The 13,802-nt window shown below is 43.5% G+C and overlaps 1 protein-coding gene across 3 annotated transcripts in view; it reads left to right on the top strand.

The window, feature by feature from the left end:
- Positions 1-13,802, top strand: part of LOC146854936 (uncharacterized) — a 253,605-nt gene that overhangs the window by 88,494 nt on the left and 151,309 nt on the right. For 2 of the 3 annotated variants that reach the window (XM_085652354.1, XM_085652352.1), the window contains exon 6: positions 265-297. The exons of the other annotated variant lie outside the window; for it this stretch is intronic. In XM_085652354.1, coding sequence (XP_085508480.1) covers positions 265-297 — 33 coding nt within the window. The remainder of the gene's footprint in view (positions 1-264; positions 298-13,802) is intronic. 3 annotated transcript variants of the gene reach the window in all.

The following is a 13,802-nucleotide window of genomic DNA, read 5'->3' as shown; positions in this document are numbered from 1 at the left end:
AGTGAACTGTCACTGGACCCTCTGATTACTGCTATGATCCTTTTTTCGTTTGTCTTATCCATGCTGCCTGTATTATGGTTTATGCTTGAACATACACATATATATATATTTAATGCTAGGATCTATACAGCATAGAGCACATGCCTAGTGGGCTTATTCTATGAATGCAATGTGTCACAGTCACCGGCCTGACACCTGTCTGTACATTGGAGTGTGCTAGGAAGATGCATTTTAAGCTGCATGTTTTTCTTCCCATGTTTTCAGAAACCTTCCACTTCCCACGCGACAAATGGAAAGGTAAGTTCTTGCTTGTAGTTTATTAAGTGATTCTTGGCAAATCTCTGCATCAGCCCTTGCCTTAAAATCAGCGCTGGAGAAAGTCCGATCGGGTCCAGCAAAAAAGTGGCAAGGTCATGAGCACAGAGCCAATGACGCTCAGCCTGGGCATTGTGTTTTTTAACAGTATTTTATTGATTTTTAGTATAAGATCAATGAACATTAAACCAGCAGTTACCGCCATTAGACATCTCTGCACATCAGCGCATACATAAGTTTCATCCAGTAATGAAGTATCTCTGTTCTCTCAGGTAAACCTGTATATGTTATAACATGGTGTCATGATGTCTGAATCAGTCTAGTGGGGGAGGAGGTTAACAAAGAAATGGAAATTGAGTCTTCTTACGAGCATCGCGACCACTCACCATCGCCGAAGCCCCCTTAACTCTTGTGCCGCCAATTCATCTACCAATTTGCCCCATATCCTCTCAATATTTTAAGGCATCCTATGTCTTTATATGTCTACTTCTCCATTATGATGCATTTGTCCATAACTGTCACCCATTCGTAAACACGGGCCGTTTCTGCACTCTGCCATCTCTGAGCGATATCACTTTTGGCAACTATGAAACCAGATTTATTAGATTTTTATAACTCGTTATGTTTGTGTCACCCTATATGCCTAGCAGCACCAAGGGTGCTTCCATGTCAAGTGCAAGTCGGTATTGCTTTCGCCAGTATTTTTGAATGTGGAGGCATTCCCAGTTAATATGTAAGAATGTGTCCTCATCTGAACTGGTCCTGATCATCCAGGTACTGCTCATCATGGCCTACACTCTCCATCAGGTCGTAGTTCTCTTCTTCCTCCTTTTGGTAATGCTCCCAGTTCTCTCAGTCCTGCAGGATCTGCAGGGCCACAAACTGGTCCTGGGCCAGGATCAAAGATCCATGGTACAGCCTTTTCTTGGATTTAGTCATTTCTTTCAGAGAATATTAAAAATCTATTTTCTGTTCGTCGTTTTTTATATGAACCTGTTGAGTCCCTCGAGAATTGGTGCGTTTGCCAATTCTTTTCAGTACGCCTTTTTCCCCCATTGACTTAATTGATTCAATTGTGCGGTCCGAGTCTTTACCAGTACACCAGAAATCCATATTCAATAGTTAACGTTTGCCTGAGCAGTGATGATACTCTGAAACCCTTTCTGGCTCCCTCCTCGTGAATAATGCTTGGATTAGTAAGAAACACCCCAAAAAGTACATTATCTGAATCTTTTGATTTTGTTGATAGGATCATGTTTGAATAACTGCGCTTAAGTGGTCTGGTCTTTCTGTCTAGGTACCTGCACTCCTACTGTGCGTTATGGGAAATCCTTTGTACTCTAATTGATGACCATTTCCCTTGACCCACCATTAGCAACAGTCACTTAGGGCTTATTCTGTCTAAAACTGCAAAGGCTCATTTTTCCACCACTGTTCATCGTCCATATGGTTTTAGCAAAGCTGTAGTTACCTAGGTTGACTATGCAAACAATATTTACATAAAACTGCTCCTCTGTGTAACCCAGACCATGTGGAATTCAAAAGCTGTGAGATCTTTTAGTTAGGTAATGAGAGGTGTACAAAGGGTAGTGAAAGTTGTGTTTTTTCTCAAGCAACCACCCAATTGAACATGCTTCCTCTTTGCGATCACAGCCAAGTTTGTATCACCTCAGATTTGGAACAGTTTTAAAAATCAAATCTACGTCTGTCCATTTTCACCAGCTGTTGTTAGATGCTGTTTTTATTCTCTCAGTGCCAGGAAGCATTTACAGACAAAACGTTTCTTACTAAAACATTACAGTGTTACATTACAGGTGAAGAGGCTGTCCAAATACTAGCTTTAGGGCATTACTTTATTCAGATCAATGCAGATTGCCTCACTCCCACTTGCTTGCTTAGAAATGCTGACTTTAATTTTGTGTTGATGATTCCTGCATGTGCTCTGTGCTGGATTCTTTTTGGGTCCAGGTTTTCACAGCGTAAGTGGCGGGCGGTCATCACTGCTGGTAAGAAGAGATGCACTCCTCGAAATCTGGTTACACAGAAGATTGCCAAAACAAGTGTTCGTCCACAGGGCCGGCTTTAGCACTGGCGGCGCACTGTGCGACAATGCTTATTGGCACCCCACCAATGACCACCGCTGCCACGGATTCTCTCCTTAGCACCCTTTAACAGTACCTCTCAAGTCTCCATAACCACTGTCTCTCAGATTCATTTAGTTTTACAGCACCACTCATACCCGTGTTAGGTGTCAGAGCACTTTACGTCACACACACATTGCACCGAGACAATCATAGGTTTTTAAATCAGTGCATCGGAAATGTTACATCAGACAGGTCTACAAGGTGTAGTGTGGTAGTGACATGTCATCGATACTGGTAGGCAATATAGTTTAAGAATCCTTATTCTGGAAAAAGCACAAATTCGTAATTTAAAACATAACATCATTGTTAGGGGTTCTCTTTAATAATAAGAATTGTTTTCTACCCAAATGAACCCTTTTGGCAAGAGTAGGATACTGAAAGACTGGGCAACATATAGCTCTAACATTACCTTGCAGTTTGCATGCAGCTCTTTGATGACAGTTAATAGCTCAATATTCTATATTAGGATTTTGACTTATAAACGACCAATAACAAAAGGAGCTCTGTTACAGAAGAAATAACCCGCTGACTTATTAACATTATATGCACTTTGTTAGCTGCATGGAACACGTTCTTAGCAGCAGACATGTTAACCCTCTGCGCTACCTCAAAACATCCACTAGACAAACCTCCGGTGTCCACCCAGGAAGACGATTAATCACCAGAGTGATCTTGACATTTTGCTGGAGGCCAGGAAAGCGGCAGCAGGAGCTTTTAAAATGATGATATACTTGCAAAAATAACGCCCCCACCCCACGTCGGCGCCCGGTGCGGTGGCACCGATCGCACCACCCTAGAGCCAGCCCTGTTTGTCCTAGACTCAAAGATGAAGATTGGGCTACCACTGAGCAGGCACTTCCTTCTGAATGCATGCTGTGAGTCTGGATGGAGGTGGAGAGCACCTTCCAGCCTTCATCATTCATGCTGTGCGACCCCCTAATTTGTGACCACTGTTTGATCTTCCAAAGAGTGGCACGTCACCACCAAGCACACCCTCCGTGGAAAGATCTGTCTCTTTGTATGAGGGCAGTGCAAACATAAGGCCTGATTTGGGCTTTGGTGCACGGGTTCATGTGTAATGATGTGCCAGTTATCCTGTACGCCTTATTACAAGCGCATTATATCCTCATGTAATAAGTACTTGTAAAGCTCTAAATCAGGCCAATGACTTCTGATCGCCTTGCAGAGCATCCTTGGAGGACCTCATGTAATCATCCGGTTTTGGTGCATCAGATGCCCTGAGGTGACTTTGAAACTTGTGGGAGAACAAGTGCACTGAGTAAATGCCTTCTGACTTCCACCATCCACTATTTTGCTCAGAGAAAAACAGTAACACACTTAAAAGCATTATTTTAATGTAGTGTTGGTGACTATAGAATGCAACTCACAGAACCTTGTGAGAAAGAAACCATAGGATTACAATAAGCAACTGGCTAGTTGCTTCTTGTAATCCAACAGTCGGGTTAGTAACTTCATGTTTGTTACTGTTTTTGCATTTATGTCATCCCAATAACAAGCTTCACTCCCGAGCCAGGATAACACTACTGGATGAAGAACTTGCCTCAAAAAATGCAAGTTTCCACCTGCAGCTTGGTCATCTGGGCTTTAGCACTCCTATTACTGTTGGGTGAACATCAACAGGATTAAGAAAGAAATACAAAAAATCAAAAAGGATGTTGACATTTTTTCCAGGCCCGACACTGATGTAACATTCTGATGAAAATCCAGGGTTAAAGTTGGTAGTGATGACTGCGACTAGTGGTGGCGCTGCAGGGATTTACCGTTTGGGGTGCCATTGGTTTATCTACAAAGCAGGATGTATGGGATGCAAATGGGGTAGTCCCATTCTCCTATTTACGACAAGAATATCGGATGTTGGAAACGCAGTGGCTACACTCTGGCCAGCTGCGACATGTCCTCAGGGAATGTGCGTCCTTAGAAGAAGAAACACAAGAAGCCTCCCTGTGAGGGAATAGACTGATGGATGTGCGGGGGGACAAGAAACTGATCTCACAGATATATGGTCCAGTGATGAGAAACGCACAAGATCCCCTGCTGACGTTGCACAGTAAATGGGAGTAGGACCTGGAGGAGGTAGATGAGGAAGAATGGCAGAAAGCATTGGAGTTCTCTGTGATAGTGGCAACAAACACAAGTTTTAGACGGATCCAGCTAAAGATTATGCGTATGGTATATTACACGCGCACCCTGCTGTGTAAGATCGGTGGATCAGACGATGCGGATTGCCTCAGAGGCTGTGGCTTAGAGGCTTAGAGGCCACCTTTATACATACACTAGGGAGCCCGCCCCGCATCTGACCATTCTGGGAAGCTGTAGGGAATTCATTAGAAGAAGCAACAGGGTTGCCCTTGGAGCTGCAGCTCAGGTTGCTAATATTGGGAATTTGGGGCCCAACAGACCATTCAATCTTCCAAAAATTGTTAGTAAACTTGGGTTGTATGGTGGCAAAGCGGTATATCACACAAAGATGACCCTCTGGGCTTCCTCCTGCACAACATAACTGGGAATCGGGAATGGAACTCTGCAGAACAATGGAAAAGGAAGTCTACAAAGGGAGAGGGTGCATGAAGAACTTTGAGAAAGTATGGGGAAGCTGGGGTATGAGCATGGGTTATAAGAGAGAATGATCGGAAGGGATGGAGGGCGGCTGGCATCTCTCCGCCATCAGAGTTCACAGAAGCCAGGCCACTGGGATGGAACTGCAATTAACAGTAAATGCTGATATAGCTCCTTTGTTAGTGGGAATTAGGTTAACCATGGGGAACGGGTGGAGGATGGTTGTCATATTATATATGTTTATTGTATTTGTTGTAATACAAATTAGAACACTGGAATGTTGGCAGCTCCATTGAAAACAATGGAGTGCTCCGGGCTTATAATGGCTGGTATAAGCCCGGAGCGCCAACATTCCAATGTGTCTTTGTTCACAGCTCTGGCTGTGAACAAAGACTTCAGGGAGCCGGAGGGGATTTGAATCCCCTCGCGCTCCCTGAAGGCTTTGTTTTGTTAGAACATTCTGCCCTCTAGTGGCAGAATGTTCTAATAGCCTTATAGCCCTTCGTAGCAGGGCTATACCGGCTTTTAAAGTCCCGCTGCTGTTGTTAAAGTCCCTCGCCTTCGGCTCGGGCCTTTAACGCTGCAGCGGGCCTTTAACAGCCGGTATAGCCCGCTACGGCGGGCTATAAGGCTATATGATAGAAATATATGTTTTTTTAAAAAGTTGGTAGCGATTTCCTTTCCACACCAGATGTGGTTGGTCAGTGCCATCTCCTTGCAAAGAATAAGCCACGGTGCCTGATGAAGATACTTGGGCCGCAATTGAGAGTTGCATAATTTCCCTCCCCGCATCAGTATTGAAGTCATCTAGGTGGAAAACCAAAAAGAATGAGAATGACCATTGTCAAATCGATGTAGAAAATATAGATGAAAACAAGCCCTTCTAGACTGCAGCTGTATCTCAGACTGTCCTGTTGATACATTTAATGTTCATCATGTTTTGTAGAACTCCAATGCGCGGTCTCTTTAAGAAGTGATTCTATGGAATGCTATGATATGTGCAGTTGGATGGGAGGCTGGTGGTGGACAGCAGCACTGGGAAGTTGCTTAATAAGTCTATTACTAAATCTATCCTTTGCTAGTGGCGGCAGGCATCTACAGAGAGTGGGGGGCAGGCAAATGGGTTGTGGGTGGGTGCATTCACTATCGTTGGCTAATGGGATGATGAAAAATAAAATGGTAATAAATTAACTTTATTACCATTCTATTTTTCATCTCTGGGGTTTCTGGGGGCATTTTAGTTGGTCTTTCAGGAAGACAATCAACCTTACTACACAGCGATCACAAAATCAAGGCTCTCATAGTGAAGCTAGATGTGGTTGTCGTTCAGATAGGGAGCTAGGATAACCCACATTATTAAAAAGATACCTTTGTCAAGCTCAACTTGTAACTAATGCTGTGTCTGCTGTGACGGCAATCAGTCCAGCGAATATAGTGTAGGATAGTTAACAAGCGCTACTGAAGATTGCTAGGCACATGGTCATAATGTACACGCGCAAACTGGATCTCTATGCTTTGAGTTCTGTTACTTTTTACATGCGTGAGCCAGAACGTGTGCACCGAGCTGCACCTGCTGACTTCAAAGACATTGTTTCTTAAAGCTTAACATCTCACATTCATCTCTTCTCTCCAGGTACATCTGTTTTCAGTTTTCTTTTCATCAGGAAGCTCCTCAAGAATTTTTTCAATATCAACGCAATAAAGGATTCTTTTATAGATCAAGCTTTTGAGACCCCTTGTATATACATTAGTATATACTTCTTTAGGTCGAGCTTTCCGCGCACTGCTTTTCATTTGTTTGTTTCAGTGTCATTTAAAATTCCTAGCTTGCTAGTGGTCAGTCCTGCCTCTTTGTCCCTCCTTTATGTTTTTCCTTTCCTCTTACGGAGCAGGGACCAAGTACGGTTTCTTTACACTTTGGTTGTTTATCTGTTGTCTATTTGTTTCTTTACTACTCTCCCTGCTCGTTTTACGCTGTGGGTGAGTGTTCAGCTTCTGCACCCGTGTTTTATTGCACCTTCACTTTTCCTTTGGTTTAAGAGCACTTCACACGAGCACTCAGTGTTTTCAGTTGCTCCGACTACAGTTTATGTAAAAAGGGCTATAAATTTTGTGGAATTTGGGCCCCTCTTCATTTTAGCCTTTCTTCTCCAGTTTCGCTGGTCTCCACATCACCGCCTGTGGGTCATCGCTCAATCCCTCTCTCCCGGTTGCTCCGAAGCACTGCTGCTCCACACCCTGTGCCACTGCAGACTGCCCGTTTTGAGCGCACAGCTCGGACCAACCTCTGCTGCTTCTGCTAGTTTTTTTTGGTACGGGGAGATGAAGTCATGTGCCCACCATCACAGGCTGGTGAGCCGTTACCAGGAGTCAAACTCGGTTCCCCAGTTACAAAGTCGGCAGCCTTTTGTTTTTTAATGCACCTCGACCACTGGTGCTCGTGGAAGGCGCTATATGTTACTGGGAACACATCAAAAAACTATATTGTTCTGCTGTAAATATTTGGGACATGCCACAAATAAATTCTACATTTCTCTCTTTGCTGCAAAACAGATAGTGTAGGGACAGCCAGGTTCCACATTCAGTTCTGAAACAGCCCTGCAGACTTCTGCCTGGCTGCCGGGATAGGAGTGCCCGGGTGGGCCATGCGCAGAGCTGCTAGTGCTTCCAAGCTTCCCAGATCTCCGAGCAGGTCCCTCCTGCCCGCCTCCCTTCCCTCCAGTAGCTGTGCCTAATGCTCCTGACCACCTCTCTACAATCACTGTCTCTGTTGTTGTTGTCATACTGGCGGTGGTAGCTATGACTACAGAGGAGCAGAGACGGTAGATGGTCATGGAGTTAATGCAATGTGCATGGGTCAGGTGCTGGAACTGTGTACGTGCACACTCTAGACGCGTTGCCGGAGATGAGAGTTCTGGAAGTGCATGTGTGTGCTTAAACCGTAGGCAGGGTCTTGTTCAGGATGTATACAGCAGGTAGGTCTGGTTGCAAAAGGGGAATTGTTTCATTTGTGACCGCAAGATAGGTCTGCCCAATTTACAAACCCTATTTTGCGAGTCGGTAACCTATTACTGACTCGTAAAACAGGGTTTGCGAATCGCTACTAGGAAGGGGCGTGCCAAGGGCGTTGCTTCCTAATAGCGACTAGCACTTTAATGTAAGATTGTTTTGCGACTGCCATTGCGGCCGCAAAACACTTGCAGTTTACCACCCACTTTAAGTGAGTGATAAGCCACTCGCAAACGGGAAGGGTTTTGTAACTGGCAGTAAAAATATTCTTTAAGACCATGCAGTGGTCCCATGAACCACTGCCTATTTTTAGAAAATGAAACCGAAACGTTTTATTTTTATTTTTTAAATGCATCCCGTTTTCCTATAAGGAAAGCGGGTGCATTTAAAATAAGAAAAACAGCTTGATTTAAAAAGCAGTCACAGACATGGTGGTCTGCTGACCCCAGCAGGCTACCATCCTTGGGAGTGTTAGCCATTCCCTAAAGGGTCGAAAATTGTATCTGCCTCATAAATAATAATGAGGCAGGCAATAAGAGACCCCATTAGGAATCGCAAACAGTGTCTGAGACACTGTTGTAAATTTCAATTTGCAAGTCGCAAATCGATGCAAATAGTAACTCGCAAATTGCAAGGGTCCTACATCTGGCCCTTTATGTGGTGTAATGCTGTGATAACTGTTCATGCTAACACCTCGTTCCATGACACAGCTGCAATACTTATGTTGTTGGCCCTCATCCACGTAATTTGTACCTATATCAGTATACATCGTTCTCTGGACATTGTACTCCTGCTAAAGCTGAGCATTGAGACTTTTATCTGCTCATTGCTAAACGCCTAAACACTGCGTTTTCTCCCTTATTGTCACACATAGTGAGAGGCAGTTTATGAGCTTTTCAGTAACTGAGGTAAGCGAGGAGCTGAAAACCCATGATATCATAGTTTGTGTGTGACACTCCTGTTTGACTGCACCACAAAGAAGCCTGCTAGGTGTATCATTTTTATGAAAGTGAAAAGATATTTTTTTTATCAATCACACCGTGCTTTCAGATGGCTAAGCAATAACCCCTGTAAACACTTGTTTTTAGAGACGGGTGTGGTGTTGTTATAATGCAATGTGGGTTGCCAGGGCCGATGTCAGTGCTCTGACGTCCCCTGGGTTCGGTGATGGAATGTAGTGAGAACCGTTAGGACTGTTGGTAGGGATCTTGCTGTAGAAGGATGCGCCTTCCTACTCTCCCCTTTATACTGAATAAACTTGATCTTACCTTTCTTCGCCATACAACTCTTCACTTCAAATTGGTGATGATCTGAGAACCTACTGTGCCCTTACTGACCACAGGTGTTCCTTTGTGGAACAGAGCCAGAAGACTCAGCGCTTCACTTTCCTGCTTGATCGTGGAAGAGCAGTTTGTGTTGGCACTTCATACACCCTGCATACAGAGGGGATAGCAGGCTGTCAAGGAAGAAATAATAATGATATCTGGCGGGTCACCTCAATGCACGGTAACTGCGTATGCGTGATAGTTGAAGCGCAGTTGGGTGACAACTAGAGTGCCAACGGCCTCCACCATCTTAAGGAATGCTACGTAAGTGATGTCGGCGGCCATCTTATTTGTGGAGAAGCATAGTGAGATACAGTGCCTGTGTGTGCCGCGGACTGTGGAAATCTGAAATAATTTCCGTTAGCATAAGCTGAAGCCATCTTGTCTGTGGCATCCATTTTGTTAGCTATGTAATTCTTCCGTCTTCACTTTTGCATGCCCTTCAATTTTGCTTGAGTCATCAGCTTTAGTTAACTCCTTCTGTACTGAGCCAAAGCTGAGACAAGGCCTGTAGCTGCTGGAATGCACCTGGCTAAAGATATAACTGTCAACTGTTTTCTGCTGATGTAAACAGTTCTGTTCCCCTTCCCACTTTGCTGACTAAGTGATCTCCCATCTGTCCATGTTTGTCGGTAGTTTTTCCTGTGTATGCTTGTACCTTCTCTTTGTAACTACATGCTTACTCTGCAACAAACTCTGTATATAAGCACCATGGTCTGTGTATTCAATGTACTACCTCAGGCAGCACTCGAGTGCTGTATGAACGTAGTTCCACTTATGAGTGAATAATAAACTTGTTATTTGAATTCCAGCTTCAGTGCCAATCTCTATTTTGTTGGTCTATGGACCCGTGGACAGAGAAGGGTGACCCCTGCACCGGTGTGCACACTAAAAGGCACATTTCCACAGTTGGCACCCGACACGTGGGGCCTCATCGAGGACGCGGCCACCCGAAGGAGTGGTCTTGACGGAATAATGGAATATTGCTCAAGAGACGTCCTGCATGAGGAGACCCTTGTCCTTGCAGCCGAAGTGATTTTGACGGTTTTCTCGATTTGACCCTCCAGGTGTTGGCCGGTCCCGACTGAGGTATCCTTTGGCATTATTTTTGCAGTGACCATTAGGTCAACCAAGGTATTGGCAGTTGGAGGTTGGAGACTATTGTTTGGTAAGGTCGCTGAAGCGGCACTCTTGTTTGCTTGGCCAAGATTCTGGTTTTGTTTGTTTGATTTATTTTTTGCAAAAGATAAAGGCAAGTAATGTGGAGATTTTTCTTTACTTTTGAATATTTTACAAAAATTTGGTAGCATGCCTGTTTCCAGCACACTCTGTAAGCTGTGTTGCTGTCTTGGTGGTACTGACATGGATTTAGAAAGAAGTCAGCCGGCTCCCCCAGAGGGGACACCTAATAGACATATGTTTACTAAATACGGTATTTCTTCCATTATGTATAGTACACTGTGGAACAAATATACGAAAAAGGATCCTGATCTACAATGGCCAGTGAATGGGTCATTTGACTTTAAAAAGATTCAATATGTAGAGCAGTGTTTATTCAAGAGAAAAAGTCGACAAGATATGTGAGAGAGTGAGGAAAGAAGAAGCTATAGCAGAAAAAGAACAGTGAAAAACAATATATCAAAAAGCGTTGGAATTAAAAAATAAAGAGATAAAGGCAATAAAAGAAAAAGAGGAAAGGGAGTGTCATTTAGAGGTAACTGGCCAGTACCCTATTAGGTGCCCCATTTATCCCATACATAATAAACCTCAGGATGACTCCATTTTGTTAGATCGACCTACGCCCCCGTATAAATATCTCTCTGCCCCTAAGAATGATCTTTCTGAAGAAGAACATTTTTCCTCAGATGATAAAGACTTAGATAAGCAAGATGGGCGGCAGACTTGCTCTACTTTGACTACTGACGAAAAAGCCACTATCAGATCCACTGCTCGCAAAGAAGCTTGTTGGACTACTTCTGCTCCAGACTTTGTAGCAATGGTTCAGCAGTAGAAGGATTTAGAGCAGTTATATTTTGCAGAGAAGTCCACTTGGGAGGTAATACTTGGTTTTAGAAACGTTTCTAAAAACTTAGAGCCCACTGATTATAAACAATTAAATGATGGAACTTTCCTTTTTTCAAATTTACCTGATCTAATTAGGCGAGGGGTTAAATTAAGACATGATACACTACGTTTAAAAGTGGAGCAAAAACCAGCTAGTAAAGTAAAAACTGCTCAAACAGTTCCAGTGCAAAAAGAAGATGTTTTGGGGACCCTAGTGATACTGTGGTTACTGTAAAACCAATGCATGAAGCTGCGCCTCTGTATGTTCCTCCAAAGGGTGCGGGAACAAATGACGATAAAACTTCAGATGATGCAAAGGGATATTTTGTTTATATTTGGGTCTATACTTCTTGGAGTAGAGCAGATGTTATAGCTCTTAAGGCTGATTTGCGTGACCCGCGAAAAAATCCGGCTGCTTTCTATGAAGAAGTGGAAGGAACCATTGGCTCCTGCACTTTGACCTTGCCAGATATCAATATGTTTTTTGGACTTATTTTGCCCCCTGGTATGTGGAGAACAATTCAGAAAATAGATGATAATGTAGAATATGGTGATACTTGGGTGCATTTAGAAGAAATAGATGCGGCTAGAGAGCCTGCGCAGAAACCACAACAGGAGATATTACATCTTCTCAAAGCTATTGTTACTAAGTTGAAAACTCTTATACCCCAAAGAAAATTGATTGGACAACGTTAGCGTCTTGTAAACAGAAAGCGGATGAGTCAGTTTCTGATTTCTTTACCCGATTTGAAGAGACATTCCATGACTTTAGTGGGCAGTCCTTGACAGATGACACAGGCAAGCATCTGTGTGTAGACAAATTTGTCGCTAACATAGCGCCAGAAATAGCTAGTTGTCTTAAGGCCAGTGAGAGTTTGTGGACTACGTCTTCCCCAGTCTCCCTTTTGACTATGGCCCAGTATTATGAGCATCAGGAATTGGAAGCAAAAGGCAAAGAGGATAAGAAAGTAAATGATTTAAAGACGAAATTGATGTTGGCTCAAGTATATGGTCCACCATTTAAAGGTGGTGGTAGAGGCGGACGTGCAGTCTATACCCCTGGTGTACCCCTTTCTCTCGATCAACTTTGTCTTCTGATCAGTGTGCTTATTGTAAAGAGATTGGACATTGGCGTTCTGAGTGCCCCCTTTTGGGAGGTCAGCAGTATCAATTGGGTAGAGGAAGTATGAGAGGATGCCCAGGGAATTCAGGACAAAGGGGGGAACAGGAACTCATCCCTGGTTTGAGGCAGTTGAACACTGACCAAATTATTCTAATACCTTTGATAGAAGAAATCAATATCAAATGTCAGATTATTCGGCTGATGGTCTTGGGGATTCTGATTATGCATAGGAATGCCTAGGATGGGGTAAGGAACCGGTTGAGGTCCCAGTAGATCAGAAAGGTCCTTATGTTGATGCAAATGTCTTGGGCTCTACTGATTGGTTTCTGGTTGATACAGGAGCTACTCGTAATGCTCTGTCTAAAATATTGGTTCCTAGGGCTCTCCTGTCTGGCACAATGATAACATCGATAGGATTTGATGGGACACCTACATCTAGCCCACTGTCACAGCCACTTGCATTTAGTCATGATAAATTCACTGCAGCATGTCCATTTTTGCTCTCCCCTACCACGCCAGATAATATTGTGGGTATTGATATGCTCAAACATTTTCGTGCTACAATACGTTGTTCCCCAGAAGGTGTGCGTGTTATTTTAAATGATACCTATCCAATGGTTGACAGGTCTTGTCTCATTAAAGAAGATATTGCTCTGGCATCGTTACCTAGTACTTTATGGGCTACATCAGATACTGATGTGGGACAAATGGTTATTCCACCAGTGCATATTCAAGTGAAGGAAGGTGCATCATTGCCTCGACTGCCCCAATATAAAATATCTCGGGAAGGCGAAGAAGCATTGACGCACATTGTTTAGGATTTGATCAAGGTGGGGGTTGTGGAAAAAGTTCCTTATAACATTTGTAATAGCCCTATCCTTCCTATTTTGAAAAGAGACACTGATACTAAAACTTACAGATTCATTATTGATTTACGAGCGGTGAACAAAATTGTAGTGCCCCAATACCCGGTGGTCTCTGACATTACGACACTCCTTACTATGGTTCCTCCTACTGCCACTACATTTAGTGTAATAGATTTGAAGAATGCATTCTTTTCGATACCTATTCATCCTGACAGCCGTTATTTGTTCGGCTTAACTTTGAATAATAGATCATTCAGATTCTGTAGAGCTCCGCAAGGGTATACAGAGAGTCCTAGCCTTTATAGTCAAGCATTGAAAAGGCAGCTTGATTCTTTTCCTGTACCGAAAGGGGTGGCTCTTATTCAATATGTCTTTTTTA

Source organism: Triturus cristatus, chromosome 4_1 (genome assembly GCF_964204655.1).
Source record: "Triturus cristatus chromosome 4_1, aTriCri1.1, whole genome shotgun sequence".
NCBI lineage: Eukaryota > Metazoa > Chordata > Amphibia > Caudata > Salamandridae > Triturus > Triturus cristatus.
This window is presented reverse-complemented; position numbering and strand designations above follow the sequence as displayed.